Source organism: Beauveria bassiana (assembly GCF_000280675.1).
Source record: "Beauveria bassiana ARSEF 2860 unplaced genomic scaffold BBA_S00008, whole genome shotgun sequence".
NCBI classification, from domain to species: domain Eukaryota; kingdom Fungi; phylum Ascomycota; class Sordariomycetes; order Hypocreales; family Cordycipitaceae; genus Beauveria; species Beauveria bassiana.
Window position 1 is genome coordinate 987,708 of NW_007930843.1, and position 24,446 is coordinate 1,012,153.

At 52.4% G+C, this 24,446-nt stretch overlaps 7 protein-coding genes across 7 annotated transcripts in view; 5 read left to right on the forward strand and 2 right to left on the reverse strand.

The window, feature by feature from the left end:
• Positions 1 to 2,866: 2,866 nt before the first annotated feature.
• BBA_03939 (hexose transporter) lies at positions 2,867 to 4,613 on the forward strand (the record flags this gene model as incomplete). Its single annotated transcript, XM_008599036.1, has 2 exons — positions 2,867 to 3,361; positions 3,414 to 4,613. The coding sequence occupies 2 exons, from the start codon at positions 2,867 to 2,869 to the stop codon at positions 4,611 to 4,613; spliced, it is 1,695 nt and encodes a 564-aa protein (XP_008597258.1).
• Positions 4,614 to 5,222: 609 nt separating this feature from the next.
• BBA_03940 (Actin-like protein) lies at positions 5,223 to 8,020 on the forward strand (the record flags this gene model as incomplete). The annotated part of the gene is made up of 3 exons (XM_008599037.1): positions 5,223 to 6,385; positions 6,599 to 7,053; positions 7,119 to 8,020. 3 exons carry the CDS (start codon positions 5,223 to 5,225, stop codon positions 8,018 to 8,020), a joined length of 2,520 nt encoding a protein of 839 aa, XP_008597259.1.
• A 555-nt stretch (positions 8,021 to 8,575) lies between these two features.
• Positions 8,576 to 10,525, reverse strand: BBA_03941 (uncharacterized protein; the record flags this gene model as incomplete). Its single annotated transcript, XM_008599038.1, has 6 exons — positions 8,576 to 8,697; positions 8,754 to 8,760; positions 8,817 to 8,909; positions 8,976 to 9,014; positions 9,215 to 10,157; positions 10,239 to 10,525. 6 exons carry the CDS (start codon positions 10,523 to 10,525, stop codon positions 8,576 to 8,578), a joined length of 1,491 nt encoding a protein of 496 aa, XP_008597260.1.
• A 2,803-nt stretch (positions 10,526 to 13,328) lies between these two features.
• BBA_03942 (ubiquitin fusion degradation protein) lies at positions 13,329 to 15,521 on the forward strand (the record flags this gene model as incomplete). Its single annotated transcript, XM_008599039.1, has 1 exon — positions 13,329 to 15,521. The coding sequence occupies one exon, from the start codon at positions 13,329 to 13,331 to the stop codon at positions 15,519 to 15,521; it is 2,193 nt and encodes a 730-aa protein (XP_008597261.1).
• Positions 15,522 to 17,203: 1,682 nt separating this feature from the next.
• BBA_03943 (C2H2 zinc finger protein) lies at positions 17,204 to 19,715 on the forward strand (the record flags this gene model as incomplete). Its single annotated transcript, XM_008599040.1, has 2 exons — positions 17,204 to 17,551; positions 17,616 to 19,715. The coding sequence occupies 2 exons, from the start codon at positions 17,204 to 17,206 to the stop codon at positions 19,713 to 19,715; spliced, it is 2,448 nt and encodes an 815-aa protein (XP_008597262.1).
• Positions 19,716 to 19,974: 259 nt separating this feature from the next.
• Positions 19,975 to 21,162, reverse strand: BBA_03944 (uncharacterized protein; the record flags this gene model as incomplete). Its single annotated transcript, XM_008599041.1, has 1 exon — positions 19,975 to 21,162. The coding sequence occupies one exon, from the start codon at positions 21,160 to 21,162 to the stop codon at positions 19,975 to 19,977; it is 1,188 nt and encodes a 395-aa protein (XP_008597263.1).
• A 434-nt stretch (positions 21,163 to 21,596) lies between these two features.
• BBA_03945 (glucosidase II beta subunit-like protein) overlaps positions 21,597 to 24,446 on the forward strand; it is a gene marked incomplete at both ends in the record, with an annotated part of 4,300 nt that continues 1,450 nt past the window's right edge. The window contains 5 exons of the mRNA XM_008599042.1: positions 21,597 to 21,690; positions 21,753 to 22,685; positions 22,737 to 23,379; positions 23,432 to 23,557; positions 23,654 to 24,165. Coding sequence (XP_008597264.1) covers positions 21,597 to 21,690; positions 21,753 to 22,685; positions 22,737 to 23,379; positions 23,432 to 23,557; positions 23,654 to 24,165 — 2,308 coding nt within the window. The remainder of the gene's footprint in view (positions 21,691 to 21,752; positions 22,686 to 22,736; positions 23,380 to 23,431; positions 23,558 to 23,653; positions 24,166 to 24,446) is intronic.

Here is a 24,446-nt window from a genome sequence, read left to right on the forward strand (position 1 = left end):
CTGCTCAAGTGAATGAGATTGTAAATATGCTGCCGGTTACCGAAACAGATGTGATTCTCGTTTTATTGCGAGACATACGTGGCAAAGATTGGCCAGGCACCAGGGGGGAGAACGAGAGCAATGCAGGGCTGCATCGATAAATAGATGACGTGGCGAAGAATTAACTGCAAAATCTACCTTTGCTCTGGACAGGAAGATGCTGGACGTTGATGATTACATGAACACTTGAGCGATGAGTTGCAGAGGTAACACGTGCAAGCGCGCTGCATCACCGCGTCGATATCCACAGCTCTTTCAGCACGGATAGAGCTGCAGCGTTGGTGGGCTTGCGGGTGTTCTCCTAGGATTATTAGAGATACAGCGTCGTATCCCCACCGAGTATCATGGAGAAACAGAAAAAAGCATGAAACGGGAGGGGAAATTTCTTTCCTGCCACGCGACCGTGCTGGATCCAGCCTGGCGGACCCAACCACACATGGTATGACTTATTGCCAACTATACTTCGGATTTAATTGGTAGTAAAAACTGGCTTTGTGAAAGAGTTGCTGCTGCTGCTGCTGCTGTATTACAGTGTAGAAATACGAGGCTTGCCAGTGTCACAGAGGTAACGCTACACTGAGAGCCCCCCGGAACAGAAAGAAGCATGCCAAAATTAGTTAAACCGAGGAATGCCAACAAGCGCTGCTGGGCGACGCTGGCGAGTCAGTGATGGGTCCCGTGCCAGGACAAAAAAGAAGAAGGGGGAAAAAAGGTAGGAAAGAGGATAACTAGGCTCTAGAGGCTGACGGATTGGGTTTAGATGTATTAGCGCGCAGTGAAGCCAACATGCACTATATCACTCGGTCAATTAAAGCGCCTCTCAGCCATCTTTCTATGCGGCCAGTTGAAAATGCGACCGAAAATGGTCCCATGGGGAAACTCACGCCGTGGAGCCAGGCTGCCAACACGCTGGTGGGCTATTTATTTACCTTGACGTGCTTGAGTCGGCGGTCCAAGTAATAAATAATACCAGTGACTAGGGCGATAAACTAGAATTTATTACACGCCCCTCCTCCTCCTCCTCCAAGTTATCCGTACAACTTGCCGTGTTTGCCCACAGCCCAGCATCATGGTCGTTTGCTGTGAGAAATATTGGGAGCAATTCTGTCGGTTGCCGAACGACAACCGGGACCAAGCGGCTCAAAACAGAGACGGTGCCGTGAAAAATGACGCCCAGATCTATGATTGTTCCGAAACATAATCTGTAGATGACAGGAGCTGGGGGCGACAGCAAACAAGGTGCCATCCAAGTCAGCGGCAGGACTGCCCAACGTCACCCGTCTCTAGGTACGGATACATGGTAGGACTGGATGCGGCAATGTGCGGGTAGCAGTAGTTAGCGAATAGTACAAGACTTTTGTTGCCATCATCGACTCACGAGAACAAAGTCTCGCCATTGGGCCTTGGCGCCTTGTTATACGCTTGTGGCTGACGAAAATCATAACTAGTGGCGCCCAGCCGAGACGAGCATGATGGGGCCGGGTCAGGAAAATACCACCCGTGTCTGCAGCCGCTAGCCGGAGCCCTCCCTCTCTGCCTCTGTGCAAGTCACGGCATGTGGGAGTGAGTCTTGGAGCCAGCTCTATAAACGACGGAAGCAGCTAAGTTGTAAGAGAGAAAGTAACAAGCAAGTGCTCCTATAAGCAACGAAAAGGTCAACACTGGCTAGATAGCTTGAGCCGCAAAGGGACCAACTATCATTGGTGTTGGCAACTCAGCCCAAAAAGACAAAGACTATTCACATTTGTCCATGCCGCAGGCCACCCTGTAAGACCGTGGTTCCATTTGATCGTTGCCCCATTGTTGGGCCACGCGAGCGGGCACTGGAGAAAGAAATTACCACCATCCGGCCCTTCTCGGCGCTTCTCCAGGCATTCACCCCATATCCCCAGTGCGGAGTGGCTCCGGGGGACATGCTACGGGGCCCCAGAACAAGCCTTGGAGAAAAAAGGTAATAGTGGGAAAGGGGGCCTTCTGGGGCACTGGGGAATGTGTATTTTTCTCTTATTTTTTTATGAGGGCCGCCCTTCTGACCTTCTTGACGAGGCTTCTCAAGCTTCCATGACACTGAGGTTTTCGGCCCTTCTCTACAGCCCCAATGGGGCGAGGCCTCTTGGAACTATGCTGCGCTTCTTCTCCCCCACTTGGAGCCGCCACAAATAATTGTCCTTGGACCATAATCCGTACATTCTGGGTAATAAGTCAATAACAACCAGTGTGTTCTCGTGTACAACTCTATTCCCCAGGCTTTTTCCCCCCCCCAGACGCAGACGCGACCTCGGCCGTGCTACAGTCTATCCGTACATCAACGCTAAATAAATTACTTTGTGCCAATTTCGTCTTCTGTCCACGCACACACCCCCCCTTACCCGGCTTCGTCCTCCGAGCCGGTCTACCGTTAATAGCAGCAGTGCGCTATACACACCCCCCCCTTTGTGGCCAGTGAGCTTTCACCAAAATCGGTCCAGAATCTCCAAACGGCGCCTCCCCCAGCCCCTGTCGCCCCCCCAGAGTCAGCCATGGCCGCCAAACCGCCGAAGTGTGTTTGGGGAGTTCCCCCCAATTAGCCATGCCCCATAAAGTTATGAGGCTGCAACGCCCATGGGGAAAGAAAGTAAAAAAAAAAAACACCCAAGAGTCAGTCGTGGAGAGCCACACGATAGTCGTTCACCAGTATAAGATCCCGTCGTTGCCCTCCCACCCCTTCCTTATTCCTTTGTGTGTCTTACTACTTTTGTCGTCTGTGTCTCACGAGTTGTTCCTCCTCCATTATTCGTTTTTCTCCAGCCATTGTGCATTCGACCAACGAGCAAACCCACTGCCCACAATGACTGGCAGCGAAAAAGTCGAAGTTGGCGAGTTTCGCCAGGAGGACGTTAGCCTCCGCGCCACCCAGGATGTCGAGGCCATCGAGGCACCCGTCACCTGGAAGGCCTATCTTCTCTGCGCATTCGCCTCTTTTGGTGGCATCTTCTTCGGTTACGATTCCGGTTACATCAACGGTGTTACCGCTTCGCCCATCTTCTACAAGGCCGTCGAGGGCGCTGCTGCTGAGAAGCTCAGCGATCCCAACTCTTCTCTCATCGTCTCGATTCTGTCTTGCGGTACCTTTTTTGGTGCTCTGATTGCCGGCGACATGGCCGACTGGATTGGCCGCAAGTGGACTGTTATTCTCGGCTGCCTCATCTACGCCATTGGTGTTGCTGTGCAGATGATTACCAGCCCCTCCCACGCGCTTGGCCCCATCGTCGCTGGCCGTCTTGTCGCCGGACTCGGTGTCGGCTTCGAATCCGCCATTGTCATTCTTTACATGTCCGAAATTGTAAGTTTCGCTTCGTCCTCGAAGCAACACTCGATGCTAACCACACTTATAGTGCCCCCGCAAGGTTCGTGGTGCTCTGGTCTCTGGCTACCAGTTCTGTATCACCATTGGCCTCATGCTGGCTTCCATCGTCGTCAATTATACTTCTCACATCGAAAACACCAGCTCTTACCGCATTCCCATTGGTATCCAGTTTCCTTGGGCTTTCATTCTTGGCGGTGGCCTCCTGTTCCTTCCCGAGTCGCCCAGATACTACATCAAGAAGGGCATGGTTCAGAAGGCTGTTGCCTCCATCTCCAGACTCCGCGGCCAGCCTGAGAGCTCCGAGTACGTCCAGAGCGAGGTCGCCGAGATTGTTGCCAACGAAGAGTACGAGCGTGCCCTGATTCCCTCGACTACTTGGTTCGGTAGCTGGGCCAACTGCTTCAAGGGTAGTCTTTGGGTTTCCAAGTCCAACTTGCGCCGCACCATCCTCGGTACTTCACTTCAGATGATGCAGCAGTGGACCGGCGTCAACTTTATCTTCTATTTCTCGGCCGCTTTCCTCAAGTCGACTGGTGCCGTCAAGGATGTCTTTCTGACTTCCATGATCTTCACCATTATCAATGTTCTCTCTACTCCTCTGTCTTTCTGGACTGTGGAACGCTTTGGCCGTCGCTCGATTCTTCTCGTCGGTGCCGCCGGTATGCTGGTCTGCCAGTTTCTCTGCGCCATTGTTGGTGTCACTGCTGGTTTCGACCGTGTTCATCCTACTCCTACCGCCGAAGATCCTGCGGCCACCACTCCCAACAACTTGTCTGCCGTCAACGCTCAGATTGCTTTCATCTCCATCTTCATCTTCTTCTTTGCTTCCACTTGGGGTCCCGGTGCCTGGGTGGTCATTGGTGAAATCTTCCCTCTGCCCATCCGTTCCCGCGGTGTCGGCCTTTCCACTGCCTCCAACTGGCTCTGGAACACCATCATCGCCGTAATCACCCCTTACATGGTTGGTTCTGACAAGGGCAACCTCAAGTCCAAGGTCTTCTTCATTTGGGGTGGTCTTTGCTCTTGCGCTCTGGTCTACACATACTTCCTCGTTCCCGAGACCAAGGGATTGTCTTTGGAGCAGGTTGACAAGATGATGGAAGAGTCCACTCCTCGCACTTCTGCCAAGTGGAAGCCCCATAGCACCTTTGCCGCTAACCAGAGCACTGGTGGCCACCTCGACAAGCATGTTATCGAAGATGTTGAGCGACGCGGCTCCGCTGTCTAAGTGTTTGGCGGTGGGCGTGGAATCTATTTATGCATTAAGATGAATGAGTACAGCAGCACATACCCCCGTAAAGGAGTTGGCGGATGTTGCATATGAGGAAGTGTTACTGATTTGAATAGCCTAATTATACCACTTTTGACGTTTTTATCAGAGCCTGACTTGATATGATGAATTAAATATGCCAGCCGCCATTAAGCTAACATGGTCCGAAAGGCCTCCATGGAGGCTTGAGATACGCGCGGTTTTGACTGTGCTCTTGATCGTGCTTACGTTTTGCGTGCCCAATACAAATTGCGGGTGAGGGAAGAAAAGCTTATTTATTATTAGCAAGACTTGTCAAGGCTCACGGTTAGACAGACAAATAGTTGAGTTGTGGCAATATGGTGTAGCGCACGGCTATGCCTCCACTACCTTAACTATATCTAGGTAGGCAGTACTAGGTCACATCGCCTGCCCGATTTACCCCTCCGAGGGAAAAAACCACGTATCGCCCCAGCCTAACCATTTTGCATCTTACTTCATCTTACTTTACACATGAGCGCCGAGTTGGACATGTTTCAATAACACTAAACCGACGGTCTCTTGCTTGCAAAGAGAAACCCGCGCGAGATGGAAGCTCAGCGCGCAGCTTCCCGGCCCTTGTCCGAGGTACTGCCACCGCTGATCTTGGGGACCGCCACTTTCAACCACCAATACCACCCCGACCCGACGCAGATGCCATATGTCGAGATTGTCCGCCGCGCTCTCGATCACAATATTACTGCCTTCGATACGTCACCTTACTACGGGCCGTCCGAGGTCCTCCTGGGCGATGCGCTGCGCCGTATAGAGCCGGCTCCGCCTCGCGACTCGTATTTCCTCATCACGAAAGCCGGCCGCCTTGCTGGCGACGAGTTTGACTATTCCCCAGCCTGGGTGCGATACAGCATATTCCGAAGTCTTGAACGACTTGGAACAGATCGCCTCGACCTTGTCTATATGCACGATGTAGAATTTGTGTCTCCTGCCGAGGTACTCGGCGCTGTCACCGAGCTAAGGCGGCTTCGTGATCAAGGCGTCATCCAGTATGTTGGCATCAGCGGATACCCCGTGGATACTCTGGCTTCCCTCGCGGAGATGATATTTCGTGAAACTTCGGAGCCGATTGATGCTGTTTTATCCTATGGGCACTTTTGTGTACAAAACGCTCAGCTTGGTCGCCCGGAGCTTCTGGAGCGGTTTGCATTGTCCGGTGTCAACTGTATCCTGAATGCCAGTATGCTGGGCATGGGCTTGTTGACTTCGAATGGGGTCAACAGTCTTCCTATGGCTGCCTGGCATCCAGCACCGGAGGAGCTGCGAGAGGCGTGTCACGGTCTTGCTGCCATTGCCGCAACAGAAAATAGGCACCTGGAAGAGGTGGCGATTCGCTGGTCTTTGCGCAACTGGATCTACCAGGGCTCCAAGTTTGGTACCCAAAATTACAAGTTCGATACCAACAGCAGTTTTCCCCCGCGTATTGGGGCGAGCGTCATGGGCGTTTCGACAGTTGACCAACTGGAGGAGACCTGGCAGCTGTGGCAGAGCGTCACGAATGAGCAGGTTCAAGATGCTACAAACGTCTTAGTAGAGAAGCAAATGTGGCCAAGCCTGGGAGAATGGAAGGATTTCGCATGGAAAAGCGGCGGGCCGTCTTTCATCAACACTCGCAAGGTCATGGGCGTTGTCCCAAATGATGATATTGCGAAACGAAGCGGCCTTTCCGCAGGCCGAGGTGTTGACGATGCGAAACTGTGAGTAGCCGTTCACACAGCTTCGCTCGATAAATATAAATGTACATACAATATCGTCAAATAGAAATTATGCTACATATATCGCTGTCGATGGAAGAATTACATGCATTTTGTACTATTCGCAATTGCTGGCCACGTGATCGTGTAATGTTGCTTCCCAGAGTATGAGTCTCCAGAATTCAACTTCTTTGCGTCAGTCACCAACAACGGTAGACACCTCTCGATTCATATGGCCGGGGGAAAGAAGGGTAAAGTCTCGGCATTGCCTCCAAAGCCGAGAAATACGTTCGTTCTTGACAATGGCGCCTCTACCTTGAAGGCGGGCTTTGTCCGCGACGGACGGGCTGACGAACCTCGAATAATTCCAAATTGCATCGCCCGCGACCGAACACGAAAAATATATGTCGCTTCAGAGCTGGAAAGATGTACCGACTTTGGCGAGATGCAATTCCGACGACCCGTTGAAAAGGGCTTCATTGTCAACTGGGAGGTGCAGTCAGAAATTTGGGACTACGAATTCTTTGGAAGTCGAGCGCCACTCCAATGCGACCCGTCAGAAACGCGACTCGTGCTTGCAGAGCCGCCAAATGGGCTGCCTGTCCTTCAGTCAAACTGCGATCAAATTGTTTTTGAGGAATATGGCTTCGAAAGCTACTATCGCGGAGTTGGTATGTCGCGACAAATTACGCCTCTGCGTCCCATTGCGCTGCAGACGACTCAACAACATCTCTAGGACCTGCTTTCAACGCATACCACGACGCGCAATCCCTTTTCCGAACGCCGACAGATACCGCGACAGCTGCCAATATACCTGCCGAAATTCTTCTCGTCGTCGACTCGGGATACTCTCACACCACAGTGACACCAGTCTTCCGCGGCCGCCCACTGCATTCCGCTGTGCGCCGACTCGACGTGGGAGGTAAACTTCTTACAAACTACATGGCTCGACAGATATCTCTGCGTCATTTTGACGTACGAAGCGATCCTCATATTGTCAACGAGATGAAAGAGTTGGCGTGCTTCGTCTCCCTGGACTTCAAGCGTGACCTGGAGAGATGCTGGAAAGGGACGCGAGGTCAGACACGGCCAGAATACGTATCCGGAGCCATTGCAAAGGATTACATTCTACCAGACTTCCACAAAAAGTTGAGAGGCTCTGTGCGAGATTACGACCCAGCGAACCATACGAAAGTACAAAAGCTTGCCGCGGCCCAAGCCGACGAAGATGTTCTGACGCTCCGAAACGAACGTTTTGCAATACCAGAGATACTATTCAACCCATCCGACATTGGGATGCGACAGCCTGGCATCGCGGATCTCATTCATCAGTCAATACACGATCTGCCAGTCGGGCTGTGGCCTGGGTTGCTCGCCAACATTGTGCTGGTAGGAGGCAACGCTCTTTTCGACGGCTTTGTCCAGCGGCTCCAAAAAGAGGTCGTTCAGCGAGTTCCCGATGACTGCGTCGTACGCGTGGCACGGCCGGCCGATCCCGTTCTGAGCACATGGGCCGGAGCGGCCAATCTGGCCTGCCACGCCGATATTGAAAAGCTCGCAGTCACAAAGCAACAGTACGACGAGTATGGACAGGCATGGCTAGCGCGCAAGTTTCTGACAGGTCCTGGGACTTTGTGATTCCGAAATTTGCCCACGTATGATGATACAGTGAGATTGTAGGCGACGATGCCTACTGCACCTCGCCTTTGCGGAAACTGCCCAGTCGAATGTCAGCCACCGGAACCCGCCGACAACTGGCAAATGCGATGCCGTGACTATCGTCCCCTGGGAGCCAGCCAACGCTCTTGAAATGAGCCACCGTTGCCTCGGAGGACGTCGGTGACTTTGATACCAAGACGCAATTCCTCTTGCTGCCGTGTGCGGGCGAAATCCAATACATCACATCTCCCCGAGAGGACAAAACGATCAGCTACCAACATATGTCATGCTGTCAGTGGCCACGCCTGAGTTTGAGTCTCCACATTTCTTCAGGTCATAGATGAGATGAGATTCAGCTAAATAAACTCCTGCCTGTTACTTTCAGGCTGTACAATTTCATCGATCGATTCACACAAGGTCAATCTTGGGCCCTTATTTTGGGCAAGGCTATGGAGATTCCCCCAGATTGTGAGGAGAAAAAAATGCGTTTCGAATCAGCGCTCGTGAGATATGATGAGAGAACCAAAATCCTCTTTAAAATCCAGCCTTTCGACGGATGTGATTTAGGTGGCGAATGTCTCGCAGCTTTGGTAGTGGCAGCGAGCTGCCGCCGTGTGCCTTTGTTTTGGCTAGTCTGCGACCGCGCGATACACACCCTATTCGATTGATTAAGAATTTGACAAACGTGCTTTTGGGCGATACAATGGCTTACAGTCACACTGAAATGGTCAGCTCTGATGGTCAAAGGGACTGCTCAGGATGGTTGGGCACTCACAAACTCGGCAGACGACCCTTCATTGTGAACGGTACAGTAGCCGGCGCAGCACTTTTTGCAGACTCGCTGCGTCTTGTCAATACAGTCTTCGCACTACTAGGTGTTAGTTTCTTGCGAGGGAAATTGCGAGAAAAGGATCGCGCCGAGCAAGCATCTTACGCTATTGCCGCATTCCCAGCAGCTTTTAGTTACTCGACTCTATAGGACAAATGTTAGCCAATGTCAACACAAAGGATTATGCCAGCTAAATCCAGACAGAGTATCGAGCATGATGACGGCCACAGCATGCTCGCTCGGCTCAATCGAGCTCAGCGAGCAAGACCCACCACGTCATGCCATGTTCGATGCGTCTGCTGCAGATGCTCTCTTCAGGGCTGTGCCGCATGTGAAACTGGTACCTTTTGTTTTGCGATAGCTTCTTCAAGAAGCATGTAATCTTCGAGCTGGCCAATATTATCAGCATCATCCACGATGACGACGGCCGGTTCATGCTGAGACCCCTGGCCGGGTAGCTGGTAGCATGACTCGCACCACCACTTGTTACAGCAGTGGCAATAGCGCTCTCTGATGCACTCTGCACATCGGGGCACAAAGGCCGTAGCTGTCAGGCTAGGCGCAGTGGCAGCTCGCAGCGACGAGCACAAGACGGGCAGGGGCGCGAGCAACGGTAAATCGGTCACGGTATGCGAGCTCGGCGAAATCATGCCCTCGGGTGCTTTCCCGCAGCCATGGCAACCAGAGAGCGAATAAGTAGCCACGGCAGGCCCGAGCTCAGCGAGGACGTTGGGGTGCCCTGCAGCCCGGCTGCTGTGGTGGCGTGGTCCTTGACAGAGCAGAGCATCGAATGCAATGACGCCACTGCAGGCAAGCAGGCAATTTGCCCACTCCTTCTGAATCGGACGCATCAGCTGTCGGCCTTTGACATCCCACCAGGCATCGTCGCTGCTGCGCTGCTGCAACGTCTCCGTCAATGCGCTCGAGCTTCTCTGGTCCTGATCATGACCAACTGCGGTCGGACTTTCACGGGCTGTGGCCGACTGAGTAGTAGTAGTAGTAGACTCATCATCTTTGGGGCCAAATAGATAAATGCCCTTTAGACGCGGACTTGCATCCCGGCTCGGGCGGCAAGCGTACTGGAGCGCACCGCAAAGTTTCCCATGATTGAGATTCTTCACGTCGCGGATTGAAAGCAGCCTGACTTTAAATTCAGGGCCGTTGATGATGTCATGGCAAAAGTCTGCCGTCACCGAGAGTCCATCAAGAACAAGTGTCTGCACATCTTGCAGGATATTTCGCCTCTGCAAAATTGAGAACAAGTCTCGCAACGGTGCAGCATGTAATCTATCCGGTCTTTACGTCAGTACCAACTGTGTAGTCGCGCGGGGGCTGGGAAGCACAGTGTCTTGTCGATAAACTACTTACTCGTCTTCTGTCAAGCTCTCATCAAGCTGCGTACTTGTCGTAATCTCGCCGCCGTCAATATGGGCTTTCCTGACGGTCTGCAGATCCAAGTGGCGATAAATCCCCGGCGTGTGTTTGATGGTGTCTCGGAGAGCTCTGTTTGTTGCTGTGAGTCTGGTGATTGATGATGGGGGCAAATAGGCAACAATGTGAGATAACACGAGTGAGTTGTGGGATATATCCTGAAAGTTTGTGGCAGATTTCTTAAATCTTTCGCGTTCTGTGCTGGTGACGATGACTTCGCCCATGTCAGGCTGTGGTGGTTTATACAGGAATCGAGTTATGTTCGAGAGGCGCCGGACTTTGTTGTGGTGGCTTTCTGCAATAAGGTTTGGGGGATGGAAAGTAAAAGGGGGGGAAACAGTTTCTCGAGCAGGCCTCCAGGGGAATCAAGGTTAAAATAAAGAAAGTGGGAGGGCGATGCTTCGGATGAGACTTCTCCAGAACAAGTTGGGGTCCTGACTCCTCAGGCCAGGCCCTGCCTTCATGTATCAGTTTAGTATTGAGCAATTGTCGATCTAGAGTGCACAGGAAGCATAAGGTCGATACTGGCTGGCAATGGTGTGCGCTAGCTGCCAAGGCGTTGTAACAGAACAAAAGTGACAAAGCAGAGCCCTGCTAGCTGGCTTCTGGGGTGAGACAGTTTCAAAATCACATTGCCGCCCAGACGAAACGAGAAACAGGGAGAGCAAGCACTATTTATTCGACCGAAAAAAAACACCACACATTTGCTGGCCGAGTACCACAACACGTAAGCCCAAACAGAAGCAGCGCCTCGGAAGTTCTAGCCTTGGAATGGTTGAAGGGTTAGGTGTGAGATGAGGTGGTGGGACAAAACCTGACTTATTACTACTGGTGGGTGGTGAAAGTTGGACTTTTACACCAGAAGATCCAGCTACCCAGACTGCCATCAGTCGCTTTCCCACCCTCATCAGTAGGATAGTGACATGACATGGGCAGAGATGACGAGATGGCCATAGTGGATGTAACGTGCTTGCCTGCGTTGTGAAGGAGCCTTGCCAGACAATTGACAGGCAAAAACAGGGTACAAACAGATTGATGCCATCTGCCTGACCGCATCTGCACAGCTCCAAAAGGCTGGTACAAACTTGCAACTTTGCCACCCACACCTGGTGAGCTGGCTGGGGAGGGCGAAAAAGCGGTACCGGACTGCTGCGTGAGAGATCAATTCCACACCACACCACCCAAGCGGCTTGCCTTATTCATGTGGCCCGAAGACGACGAGATGGAGCTGCTTATCGGCAAGATGTGTGCCGATAGATGCATCAGCTGGCTAATTTAGACCCTATTAACGGAGCATTACCAGGGTGTGGATAGTACAGACCAAGTACAGTTCCCGAGGATTGATTAAACATGGTCTGCAAATGACTACCGGGCACAGTAATACTGCGTCCACGTCACAACGTCCACCACGGCGATACGAATTACATGTTTGCAGGGGGGGAGGCCGTAAACTTCAGGGTCAAGCATCCCGTCATAAAGCATGGCCGAAGCGGGCATGTCTCCAGTGAGACAGTGGATTACGCTTATCTCTCCGTCACATCTGACTAGCGGGAGTCGGGATTCATGCACAGCGACTTGGTGATGATCGCAGGAGCTTTTTTTTTTCTCAGGACACTAATAAACCGAGAAAGGTACCCAACCTGCATATTCAGGCTCCGATTTCGCACACGGCGGCGCCTTGCATCACATTGCAGCAAATGGACCTCTTCGCGCGGCAGTGCGGCAGGTGGGCGATTAAGTCAAGCTAGCCAGCTGGGCATAACTAGACATAGATAAATCAAAGGGGGGTAAAGGCTTGGTCGCAAGCTTTGGTGACAAGGCCACTCACTCATGGTTGTCTCAAATTTCAGTAGCGCTAATAGTAATAAGCATGCATCTTCAAAGTCCGTAACTGAAGCAGTTGCCTGGTCGCTACATAGCTGCTAGTCTGCTAAGCAACGTGTGAAGGGTGCATATTGTTTGGCAAACATCGACTAATACCTACGCCCCTTGATTACTACAGTATTGCGACATCAAACATCAGGCAAGGGGTAATAAGTGACAGTGTGTATCTCGTAATAGATACGGAGACAGCGGCGCCATACTCCGGGGTCTACTATGAACAGTGAGCTGCATTCTTTGGGCAACCAGAATTGGCTTGCGCATGGATCAATGTCAGCCACGGCGGAGAACTTTAGTACAGATCTACAAGATGCCGTGGATGCCCCCTTTTCTTCCACGACGTCTAACATTACCTTTTCCGACCCGCAGCAGGGGCAAGTACTAAGAGCAAGACTATGCATCAATCTGTAAGACAAAGTTAAACTATCCGTACGGAGTACCGAGCACACCGTTAACTAACAGCTGTGTGACCTGAGTGGATAGGTTGAGACAATTCCCGGGGCGCGACTCATAACAAACCTTAATAATAACGTAGCAGCAGCATCAAATGAGCCCCTATCGGCCCGGCCCATGATCCTGGAAAGCGCACTGAGCTTCATGCTGATGATAAAACCGAGTCACCCGCCTTTTCTAGAGCAATAAGTGGCTGGTAGAGACAGGTCCTGACTCCTGCCGAGCCTGGCTTCATAATGATACACTGATTTGATTTGGGGCAAGAGATACATGATCATTTGAAGAGTATGCAACACAGAAGACTGTTCTCATACTAGATCGAAAGTCGATGAACTTGAGCATAGTTTGGACTTCCATTGGTCCAAGATGACAAAGTCCAATGATGGCTGGGTTAGTGCGACGTTCTCCACGCCCAGGAGCACGGCACGTGATTCCAGTGGGGAGACCTTTCAGGATTGCTTGTGGCAAAGGGTCGAAGCTACAAGAATCTGCTGACAGAGCAGATGCTGCCTGGCGATGGAAACTTCGTAATCAGACCTCATTAATCTTTTGTTGGCAGACTATTCTGGTGAGGATGTCTTGTTCATCATCGCCTTCGTGACACGAACTGCAAAGGCTCGCTCAACATATCCCACAGACAAAAAAGCAAAAGACAAAACACAACGATATTGATAAAGGGCTGCATGTGCTAGGATGGATGAGCCACCAGCTCTAACATGGCGCGGCAGTTATGCCCTACTTCCGCTGGAAGCTAGCAATGGTAGTAGCTTGAATGGCGATAAGATAATATTGCCGCAGTCTGCACTTGAGCAGCTGCTCAGTGCGTCGGCGTCTCAAGCTGTCATGCAAGACAAGTATACGACTGCATCATCACACCTCCCGAATCCCTTGACTTTTCGCCTTGTAAATCCGACCTGCAACAAGTCAGTATACGCTGGAATTCGCGAGTTTTCGGCCCCGGAGGGTACCGTTATACTGAGTCCATATCTACTCAGCGCTCTGGGTCTGGCTACAGATGAAAAGGCGACTACCACGACCTCAAGCTCGACGGTTTCAGAAATTAGACTTGAAGTACACACCGAGACATTGCCAAAAGGGACCTATGCGCGACTGCGACCCCTGGAGGCTGGATACAACCCCGACGACTGGCGGCCTCTGCTTGAAAGACAGCTTCAAAGGGACTTTACGTCGCTTACCAAGAATGCGAAGATACTGGTACATGGCGTTCGAGGAGAGGTCTTCCAACTGCTTGTTGACAAGCTATCGCCGGAAGGCCAGGGGGTTTGCGTGGTGGATACAGATCTCGAGGTTGACATTGAAGCACTGGATGAGGAACAAGCGCGCGAGACGCTGCGCCAGTTCATCAACACCAACCGCCACGAAAATCAAGACGGCAGCTCCAAAGGCGGACCCATCGATATTTGGAAGCCTGTACTCGGCAAAATAGCCGTCGGCAGCTACATCGATTATAGCCTTCCTTCTTGGGATCGAAACCAGTCTGTCCAACTGGCATTGTCCAATATGTCGGACCCTGAGGCTTTGGAGCTCTTTGTTACACCGAAATCAAACCTTCAGCGTTCTCTGCCTCGAAAGACGGAGCATGTATTCAGCACCTTGGGCTCCTTCAAACCAAGCATGACGAAAACGATCATCATCTCGCCGACGGACGTGGAGATGAAGAAGGCAGAGAGCATACAAATTTCGGTCCACGCCTACTCAGACTTCACTGCAACAAAAGCACCCGATGCGATTCAGTATACACTTCGTGCTCAAGTGTTAGTGGAAAGCGACAAGACCAGCGCTATAGATCAAGCTGGAAATCTTAAAGAGCAGCAAGACAATGAAGCGCTGTGTTCAAACTGTCAGCAGTTGGTTCCGAAGCAAAGTCTTGTCTTGCATGAGAACTTCTGCCGGCGCAACAACATCGTCTGCCCCAAATGCAAGTTAGTTTTCAAGAAAGATTCCGCCGAATTCGCCGCACACTGGCACTGCAAGCAGGACGAGGCCTATGGCAACACGCCATACAGCAAGCAAAAGCACGACGAGATCTTTCACAGTAGCTGGCTCTGCTCCTCGTGCGCGTTTGAAACGAACTCGCTGCCTGATCTTGCAAAACACAGGAGTACGGTCTGCCCTGGGAAACTGATTCTCTGTCAATTCTGTCACCTAGAAGTTCCACAAGAAGGTGATCCCTTCAACCCATCTCCCGAGGTGAAGCTGTCCGGATTGACGGCGCATGAGCTGGCAGATGGTGCGCGAACGACTGAGTGTCATCTCTGCGACAAAATTATCAAATTAAAGGATATGCAAACACACCTAAAGCACCATGAGCTGGATAAAGTAGGCAAAGAGAAGCCGCCAGTCTGTCGCAACGAGAATTGTGGGCGAACACGGTTTGGAGTCGGGAGTCGTGGGCAAGTGCGGCACAGCCCCGGAGCTGACGGACAGCAAGGTGCTGATATCGGGCTGTGCTCCCTTTGCTTCGGACCACTCTACGTCAGCATGCACGATCCAGACGGAAAAGCCCTTCGCAGACGCATCGAAAGACGCTATCTCACGCAGTTGATGAGTGGGTGCCGCAGGAGCCGGTGCAGTAACGAATGGTGCAAGACTGGTCGCTCTACCCTTGGACTGGAGGCAAAAGGATCCTCGGTGCAGTCTGCCTTGCCGTTGGTTAAGCCATTGGTAGAAACATGGCAGAATCTGGACAGTCCCATGCACTTTTGTGTCGACGAGCTGAGCCAGACTGGCCGAAAGTTGGCTGGTCAGATTGCCTCGGAGGGTGTTTGGGACATTGAATGGTGCATCGCCGCGGCAGAGGCTGAAAACTCAAACGCAAACAATATGCGAGATTGGTTGCAGGCTTGGGCACCTCGCCGAGTATAAAGGGAGGGACCTGGTTATGAATGGCGATGAATTGACAATGAATGCCTCGGCGTTCCGGAGTTAGATGGTATTGAGCGAGCAATAGAATGCCTTTTGATTGAAGATATAAGACAATGATTTTACAGAAGGCAGGCCTGTCCTGATTTTGAAGAGGTGCTGTAGAGATGCTTCGAGGCGCATTTTCGACCGTCAAGTGCGTTTTGACCGTCGAGTACGGTTCGTTGTTCAAATGAAGGTTGTAGGGTACGGAGGCGGGCAAGCGGCATGTAGCAACACTGCAAGGATCTGGCGACGCGCGCGACTTGGAGTGATATTGGCAAGACGCGACGAATATACCCTAAAACGATAGATGCGATGGGAATAATCACAAAATCTTCTCCTAAAGATAGGTCGTCTGTCTCGACAGAAAATATACTCTCGTGGTGACTTAGAGTAGTGCCCAAGCCAGCGCTTATCGATAGCTTGCACTTCACTGCCGAGGCGCCGAGTTCTCTAGCAATGTCAATACCTACCCTGGTGCCTAGATACAGTGTGCTCAAGCTATTCCAGAAGAACCACCAGCAGCTCCCCAAATAACACTGTTTGGAGTTACTTGGTGGAAAGCGGTAATCAGTTCTTCAAGATCAATTGTTCCACAGCGTGGCTGGCAACTGGGCAGGTACCTCGGTACCTCTAGCTGAATACGCAAGCTACCTTGGCCCACCTGAGTTGGTGGGCGGGCGTGGTGGGGTAAACTCTCAGACCCATGGCTGCTCAGAATTACCTGGAAAAGCATCACCGCCGTCCTGCTCTTGCTTGATTTACTTTTTTAAAATGACCCAAAATTCAAAAATTCCCCAAAGTAACAGTCATGAATTTCTCTGACGTTGTGTCTCGTCCTGTGAATAGTGTACATTGTGCTGAAGAGCCAGAAACCGAGCAACCATTGTTCTTTTGTCACCCGCTGGGGTAGGTAGGTGCCAAGTGCTACCTAACTGCTGGAGAGCGCTCTGTGCTCCACATCCCCGTTGACGTAAGTTGCCTGTAAATGGCAGCCCACCGGCTTCGACTCGTCAACATCGTCGGCATCTGGAGCTTTGCCTCACCATCGACAAGTTTTCCCTTCGTCCCTGCCTTTCTTCGAGCAAAAAGCGAGAAATCACAGATACCTCTAAGCCTGCCACGCAGCTTTCATCTGCTACTCACTGCCCCCATCTTGTTATTTGTCTCCCCGTCCGCCACTGGCTACCCTACCCAAATCGGCTCGCGTCGTTACTTGGTCGCATCTCTACGCGCGCCCTTCACATTATCTCTATGCTTATATGAGGTATCGCTACATTGGAAATCCATCATACTATACTTCGACATGCCCTTGTGCCGTCTCAGCGAAGCGTGACCTACATTTCGTTGGCGCCGACGTCTCGGTAGGTGTGACAGGTCCATCCTCGGCATCAAACCTCACGACGCAATTACTCATTCACATGCAGAGTCAAATATCACGACAATATAATACCAGAAGAGGTTTCTGAACCTATAGTGCGATCCTTTGACTTCTTAGTCTGTCAATAACACCCTGGACGAGCTCAGCCCTCTTGTGGCAGCAGTTGGCAATCCGCCAATCTTCCCACCAACGCACCAAAGCTTACGACCATCTCGAATTACAACGGCTGATACTTCAGGTAAACACTGATATTCAGAGCATCATGGGTAACAGTAATACCAGGGAGAGCCGTCCTCCCGGGGCCAGCGACTACAATGAGGACTACCGCTCAAGCGATGGCCGCTCTCGCCACCGTGCGGGCCGAGTTGATGCATCATTTCTCGGGCTCGGCACATCAAGTCAGCGCGATCGTCGTCAGAACGTACCTTTCGAGCACAGAGAGACCAAGCAGGAACGAGAGGCTAGACGGCTTGAGCGGGAACGCGTGGCCCGCGCCAAGGAACGAGAACGAAGCTTGCGAGAGGAGCATGTCGATGGGGGCTATCTAGTGACTCTGGGCACATACGTCGGAACCGAAGATTTCAATAAACCGGTGGTGCGGCAACTCCAAGTACGCCCCGCCTTATTTCCTGATACCATGTCTGTTGCGTGGGAAAGCTAACACAAAGAGTCAGATCGAGCGAAGACTCGCGCCCTTCTGGCGCGGCCTTAACGATTGGTCGGAAAGCTGGGCGGAGCATCAACTCGTTGCCGCCGCCAGAGGTCTACCTATACCAGCAGCAAATGAACCACCACCACCAGAGTTGCTAGCACAGCCACACAATCGCAGTACGAATCAGTTCAACTTACAGAACTTGACTGTCCCGTTGGGTGAACGCAGTATGTCGGCTGCTTCAGACCATAGCGGTTCTGGCACGGCATCGGGATTAGCTTCACCCGGGACTCCCACTAGGGGCACCATCAAACCGAGGGCGAAGGCTCTAGCCATGGCCTTGACCGGACATTCGAGGAATGCCTCATCCGCAGAGTTGCCGCCCACAGAGATCATGTTAACCCATGATCCTTTTGTCAACGGCCAACTACTTGAGGTTTATCTCTACAAAGACGCAACCGATTGCCCAATATGCTTTCTATCATACCCCCCGTACCTGAACAGCACCCGTTGCTGCGATCAAGCGATTTGCAGCGAATGCTTCGTGCAAATCAAGCGTGCCGATCCTCACCTTCCGGAGCATCATCCTGATGGGCAGGCGCGAGACCCTAACCAAGGTTTGGCCCCCGAAGATCTACCCGAGATGCTTATATCGGAGCCGTCCGCATGCCCCTACTGCCAACAGCCAGATTTCGGCGTGACTTACGAGCCGCCACCGTTTCGCCGTGGCTTGGTATATTCGACATCACCTATGCACCTGATGTCATCTTCTACAATGTCTCCCATGTCTTCTCAAAGCTCACTGCATTCTACTGCGAATCCAAATTCACCACAACAGTCTGGCCGCAGAAGAGGCCATAGCTTATCCGCCAATGCGCCAAACGTTATCACCACAGATCGGATTCGGCCAGATTGGTCCACGAAACTTGCCGCCGCCCGTGCCCATCAGGCCCGCCGAGCAGCAGCCGCTACTGCTCTCCACACGGCTGCATTTCTGGTTGGTGGCTCTGACCAACGGTCAATACTACGCACTGGACGCTTTGGGCGTCGCAATACTGGCTCAGGGTCAAACTCCGGCACGCCTGGAAATGACTTTGCGGCTACAGAGGCGACAGAGGCTTCTGAGCCACCCAGCTCGTTGCAAAACATCAGCCCAGACGGGGGTAGACGCATGAGAATAGACGAACTGGAAGATATGATGTTCATGGAAGCTGTCCGACTTTCGCTTGCGGCAGAAGAGGATCGTAAGAAGAAGGAGGCTAAAGCTCTGCGGAAGGATGCAAAGAAAAGAGAACAGGAAGAAAAGAAGGCAGCAAAGCAGGCGTCAAAAGACCCGTACGGGGGAAGTGTTAGTGGAGCTAGTGGCAGCAGTCTTTCACTTGGCCTAGGAAGGAAACGAGGCAATAGCGGTGCGAGCTTTATGAGGATGGAGGCTACAGTTCAAGGTGCCTCGCAGGCATCGAAAGGAGACGAACAGGCAGACGTGCCACAGCAAAAACCTCGTGATGGACACGCCGGAGATCCTAGCGGAAAAGGCAAGTCGATTGAACGAGGTGCACCGGATTTCTCGGCAGAGGGAGGCTCATCGTTGGCAATCCCCATTCGAAGCGGGGGCTCGCACCTGCGGCAAATGAGCAACGCTTCTTCGATAGGATCCTCGCTTGTGGATTCCGCGCCGGGTAGTTTCTCCGGAACCGGATTCCTCAACGTGGATGGCATCCGGCAGACTCGGGGAGAGGGAAGCGATGGCGAAGAAGCCTTTGAACCCTTGTTCAACTTTAGGAGCCTGGCCGAGCTTGTGGGAGTGAACATTGACGAAGGGACCGCTATTTCAGAACAGAACGAATGCGCAGCACAAAACGAATCTGGCGATGCTGCGCAAGAGACCGCAGCACGCCCACTGTCTCAAGTGAAAGAAGAGGACGAGCTTGCGCCAAGCGTTGGCGGTAAAATAGCCCCCAAGGTATCAGAAGAAGAATCAACAGAGAGACTGGAGTTTGAGCGCAGTTCTTCTACGGAAGGAAATTCGACAACCAACCAAGGTCAGGATCATGTCAAAGATCGCAAACAAGCTCAATCGGCCGTTTTGATTGAGGATACACTGGCCACAGAAGCGAAATAAGCAGGAGAAACTGTTTAAAGCGCAGCAGAAACAAGCCGGTGGAACTAGGAAACAGTGGGAGGACACGGCACGTGCTTTGATAGTGAAGCGAGTATAGCTCTGCCATGCGGAAGCGGAGAGGGAAATCAGGAAATACAGCGCATTAGCACACGAAGGCTTGTAGATTAGCGTTGATTTACTTGATGTAACATGAATCACTACCCGTGCATGGTGTCTTACGCATGTTTTGCATGAAGAGAATACTGTTTGCTTGCTAGTGCTAGCTTCTTTTGATTTCTGTCTTGAACTTTTCAGTCCACTCAGAGAATTCGTCTTGGCCGCCATACCAGGGGTCGCTGAGCAGCTCTCCCGCGGCAAAAGCCTCAAAGAAGCAGTCGTCGGCTGCTCGGTCAATGACAGCGGGCTCCATGTCGTAAAAGACGGAGACCAAGTCACCAAAGGACTCGGGCAGGGCGCTCAGCACGCGAACAGCCTCATCCAGCCGCCGGGGCATGTTTGTATAAGTACTATCGGTAGGCGGGGGCAAGGGCGGCAGCTGTTTGAGACGCCGCTTGCTGATGGCTTGATATAGGAGAACGACTAGGCGGACGCGGCGGAGGGTCGAATCAAGCCGCGGCCGGATGCCTCTTGGGTCATCGCGCGGTATAGGTGGGCCGGAGCTCATTAAATGGTCGAGCATGTCTTGGGTAGACACTGAGCTGTTTAGTATGGTTGTATCGGTTTCTTGGTTTATATCGTCGTTGCCATCATTGTCATCATCGTCGTCATCGTCGTCGTCGCCCTCTTCGTCGTTGTCGTCGGGCTGTTCGTCGCCCCATTCCTTGAGCTCCTCCATAATATCTTCTAGTGTCTCTTTCCATTGATCTACTTTTGTTATAAAGTAATTCTTGATCCCACCACTGATCAGCACTAGCATCTCGTCACAGGCAGACCATAATATGCCTGTTGCGGGCAGGCTGCCCTTGTTGTCGGCGGCGAAGCCACCCTTTTTCGCTCCCGACAAGACGACACCGTCCTTGGTGGGAATCTTGCCCAGAAGCTCGGACAGGGTCACGAGTATGCGCCTCGCGCGCCAGGCCAGCTCTTTTCGAAAGAAGGCGGTATACTGCGCGGGGTCGCAGGCCTGCGCCGCCGAGGCGAGGCCGAGCAGCACGGGGCCCGAGATGAGCTGCTTCAGCACGTCGGCAATGGCAGAAGGGGTAAAGGGTTCGTTGATGAGGAGGAGGGAGAGTTTGGTGGAGTGCGCGCGCACGAGAGTGGTGGCGTCGCGGGCGAGGTCGAGGGGACGTTTGATGTCGGTGTTGTTTGTGTTTTGGTCGAGTGCGGCGGCAGAGGGGTTCTTGTAGATGTCGTCGAGGGAGGTTGCAAGTTGATGGCAGAGATCTTGGGCGGATATCACGGCTGTTTCGAGACGTTGGAGGGCGCCTGCATCGCATGAAGATACCATGTTGGTTGGTTCAAGCCAGGCGGGTAATTGAATTTGCTGAATTGCTCAATCGTCCGTGTCGCACAATGTTTTTGGCTCGAAGTTGATGCTCCGGTGCAGCGGCCTGTAAAATTTTGGCGGGGTAGAGGGGCGTTGCGTTAGCGGGTGCTGCGTTGGTGTCGCTCACAGATCGGCGAGGCTCCGAATATTTACCGCCATACAGTGCCACGTTCCTATTTACCCAGCACGCAGTATTTTGTGGGTACCTACTGTACAGTGACGGCTGTGCCTGACCCCAGCTCCACGCCAAACGTGCTTCAGACTTCACTGCTGAGCCCTTGACACTTGTCCATTCACCGTCCGACGGCCTAGAGGTGAATCGAGACAACTACTCCCGCCACGACTCTGGCTGTCGCCCCATTCATTCGCACACCGGAGACGACGTGACGTACACAATGCAGAAATCACGGAATTTCGCTGTCTTGACGACACTGGGTTTCCTGTCTGCCGCCGCTGCTGGCAGCATCCCTCGCGGCGTCAGCCCAGAGTGTACGTCAACCAGCTGCAAACAAGATGCATTGTCTCTGATTGTACTGACATGCCATTGATAGTTGTCTCGCATTATCAAGCAAAGGACAGCTTTCGCTGCATTGCTAATCCCAACATCGAGATCAGCCTGAGCCGAGTCAACGATAACACCTGCGATTGTCCGGACGGCTCCGACGAACCTGGCACTGCTGCATGCGCTCACATCGACCCTCTATCTCCTCAGCAGCCGCTGCCTGGCAGTAGCTCGGGCACCACCAAAGCCAATCATTCACTTCCCGGTTTCTGGTGCGAGAATAAGGGACACATTGGCGCATATGTGCCCTTTGTTTACGTCAATGACGGCATTTGTGACTACGATCTGTGCTGCGACGGCTCCGAGGAGTACGCCTCTGTCGGAGGAACCAAGTGCGACAACCGCTGCGCCGAGATTGGCAAGGAGTACCGCCGTCTTGCCGAGATTAAGGAAAAGAAGATGAACGACGCCCAAACACAGCGATCCAAAATGATATCCGACTCGGAAGCCCTCCGCAAGCAGACCGAAACCCACATAACCGAGCTCGAAGATGAGATTCGCAAAATTACTGCCCAAAAAAATGTCCTGGATGCGAAATACAAGGAGCTCCAGAAGAAGGATCGCAACCGTGTCGTTAAGTCTGGCAGCGGCGGAAAGCTTGGCGTCCTGCTCGGCCAAGCCAAGAGCCGCGTCAATGAGCTGCGAGAGACGCTTACCAAGGTCGCTGATGAGCGTGACAAGCTGCGTATCAAGGTCAACGAGTTGGATACCGTTCTCCGCAAACTCAAGGAGGAGTATAACCCTAATTTCAACGACGAAGGCGTCAAGGCCGCCGTCAAATTCTTTGAGGACTTTGCGGCTCGTGAAGCCGAGCAGCCCTCCGCTGAAGGAGATGATGTCTCGAGTGTTCTGGCCGAGGATGGCGAACACAGTGGCATCAATTGGGTCGAGTTTGAATCGTCTGACGATGATACTGACATTCGTAAGCAACGCGGCCTGTTTTTGCGTATTCTTTTATGCTGATTGATTCTAGTTTACTCCTTGGATGCGTATCTCCCAGTTTCACTCCGCGAATTCATTCAGAATCAAAAGGCTGCCATCCGCGACTGGCTCGTTGACAACGGCCTGTTGGCCGAGAAGGGAAATACGGCCTCGGAGTCGCAGGCTACCAGAGAGGCGCGTGAGGCCAAAGAAACCGCTGAGCGTGATTTGCAAAGAAAGGAGCAGGAGCTAGAGAATGAGAAATCTGAGCTCTCCAAGGACTATGGCCCTTCCCAGATCTTCCGCTCCTTGAAGGGCCAATGCATTGAAATCGACGCTGGCGAGTACACATACGAGCTGTGCTGGCTGGACAAGACGAGCCAAAAGTCCAAGAAGGGCCACGGTAACACCAATATGGGCAACTTTAAGCGCATCGATCACGAGGTTGCCGACGATGAGGAGCGCCTTGACGGCAAGAGTTTAGGCAAAGGCACGAGAATGGTCATGCGTTATGAAGACGGTCAGGCCTGCTGGAACGGACCGAACCGCAGGACTGACGTTTGGCTGGGCTGCTCTGACAAGGAAGAGCTCTGGCGCGTCACTGAGGCTGAGAAGTGCGTCTACAAAATGGAGGTGGGCACACCGGCTGCGTGCGATGAGCAATTGGCAAGCGAAGCGCATATCAAGGATGAATTGTAATTATGTAAAAAAGAACCGAGTCTGGGAGGCAACCTGGCCAAAATATAGAAAGCTTTATTATAACGCGACCGCTGTCTCGGTTAGCACTGTCTCGGTTGGTAACGTCAGCGAAGGGCGTGGCCATAGCTCCCACCAAATCAACACTCGAAAGGAGACTTTAATGTACACAATTCTGTACGCATGTAACTGTGCCGCAATCACTGTTGATGATGCGGGACAATGGAGAGCTCCAGCTTCCTGCATCCACTACACGTGACGCTAGCACGACAGCAAGACGTTCGGCGCTGGAGACGGAGACATGTCCATTACAAGTCTAGGACAGATTCATGCTGACAATGTCCAAGTGAGTCCTCGTCACATCACTGGCCAAAGCTGCAGTACGTCGGGAAAAAAAAAAGAAATGAACCTCCCGAAGCAGCCTGCGGGCACCCGCCGGCTCTTCATGATCTGCCTCCAGCTAGCGCTCGGGTCATCCATCTGGGGCTACAACATTGGCATCCTCTCGTCGGTGCTGGTGCATCCCGGCTGGCGCGGCGCGCTTCACGATCCCGAACCGGCGCAAAAGGGTCTCGTCACGGGCTTCTACTATGTGGGCACGCTCATCTCGTACGTGTTCCTCGCGCACCCGCTGGCGGATCTCCTCGGTCGTCGCTACGCGGCGCAGGTAGGCACGCTGGTGCTGTGTCTGGGCGCGCTCGTCATGGCCGCCGCAGCGGGCCGCTATGCGCTGTGCATCATGGTTGTGGGAAGAGGGATCTGTGGCCTGGGAGTCGGCGTTGTGAGTACGACTGTGCCGCTTTATCAGAGGTTAGTAGTTTTTTCTTTTTTTTTTTTTTACAAATAGGTTCTTAGGTTCTTGAGACTGGGGGCGTTTTTTTTTTTTTTTTTTTTTTTTTGTAAACTGACTTAGCTGGGGGGTAGTGAAATGTCTCCGGCCAAAGAAAGAGGCAAATATGTCACAATGAACCACGTGGGCTTTGTGGCAGGCCTCGCTACTGGTCTCTGGTAAGAAACTCTCAGCGCCTCATTACGTTTTTTTCCGTTTTTTTCGGCTGACCATCGC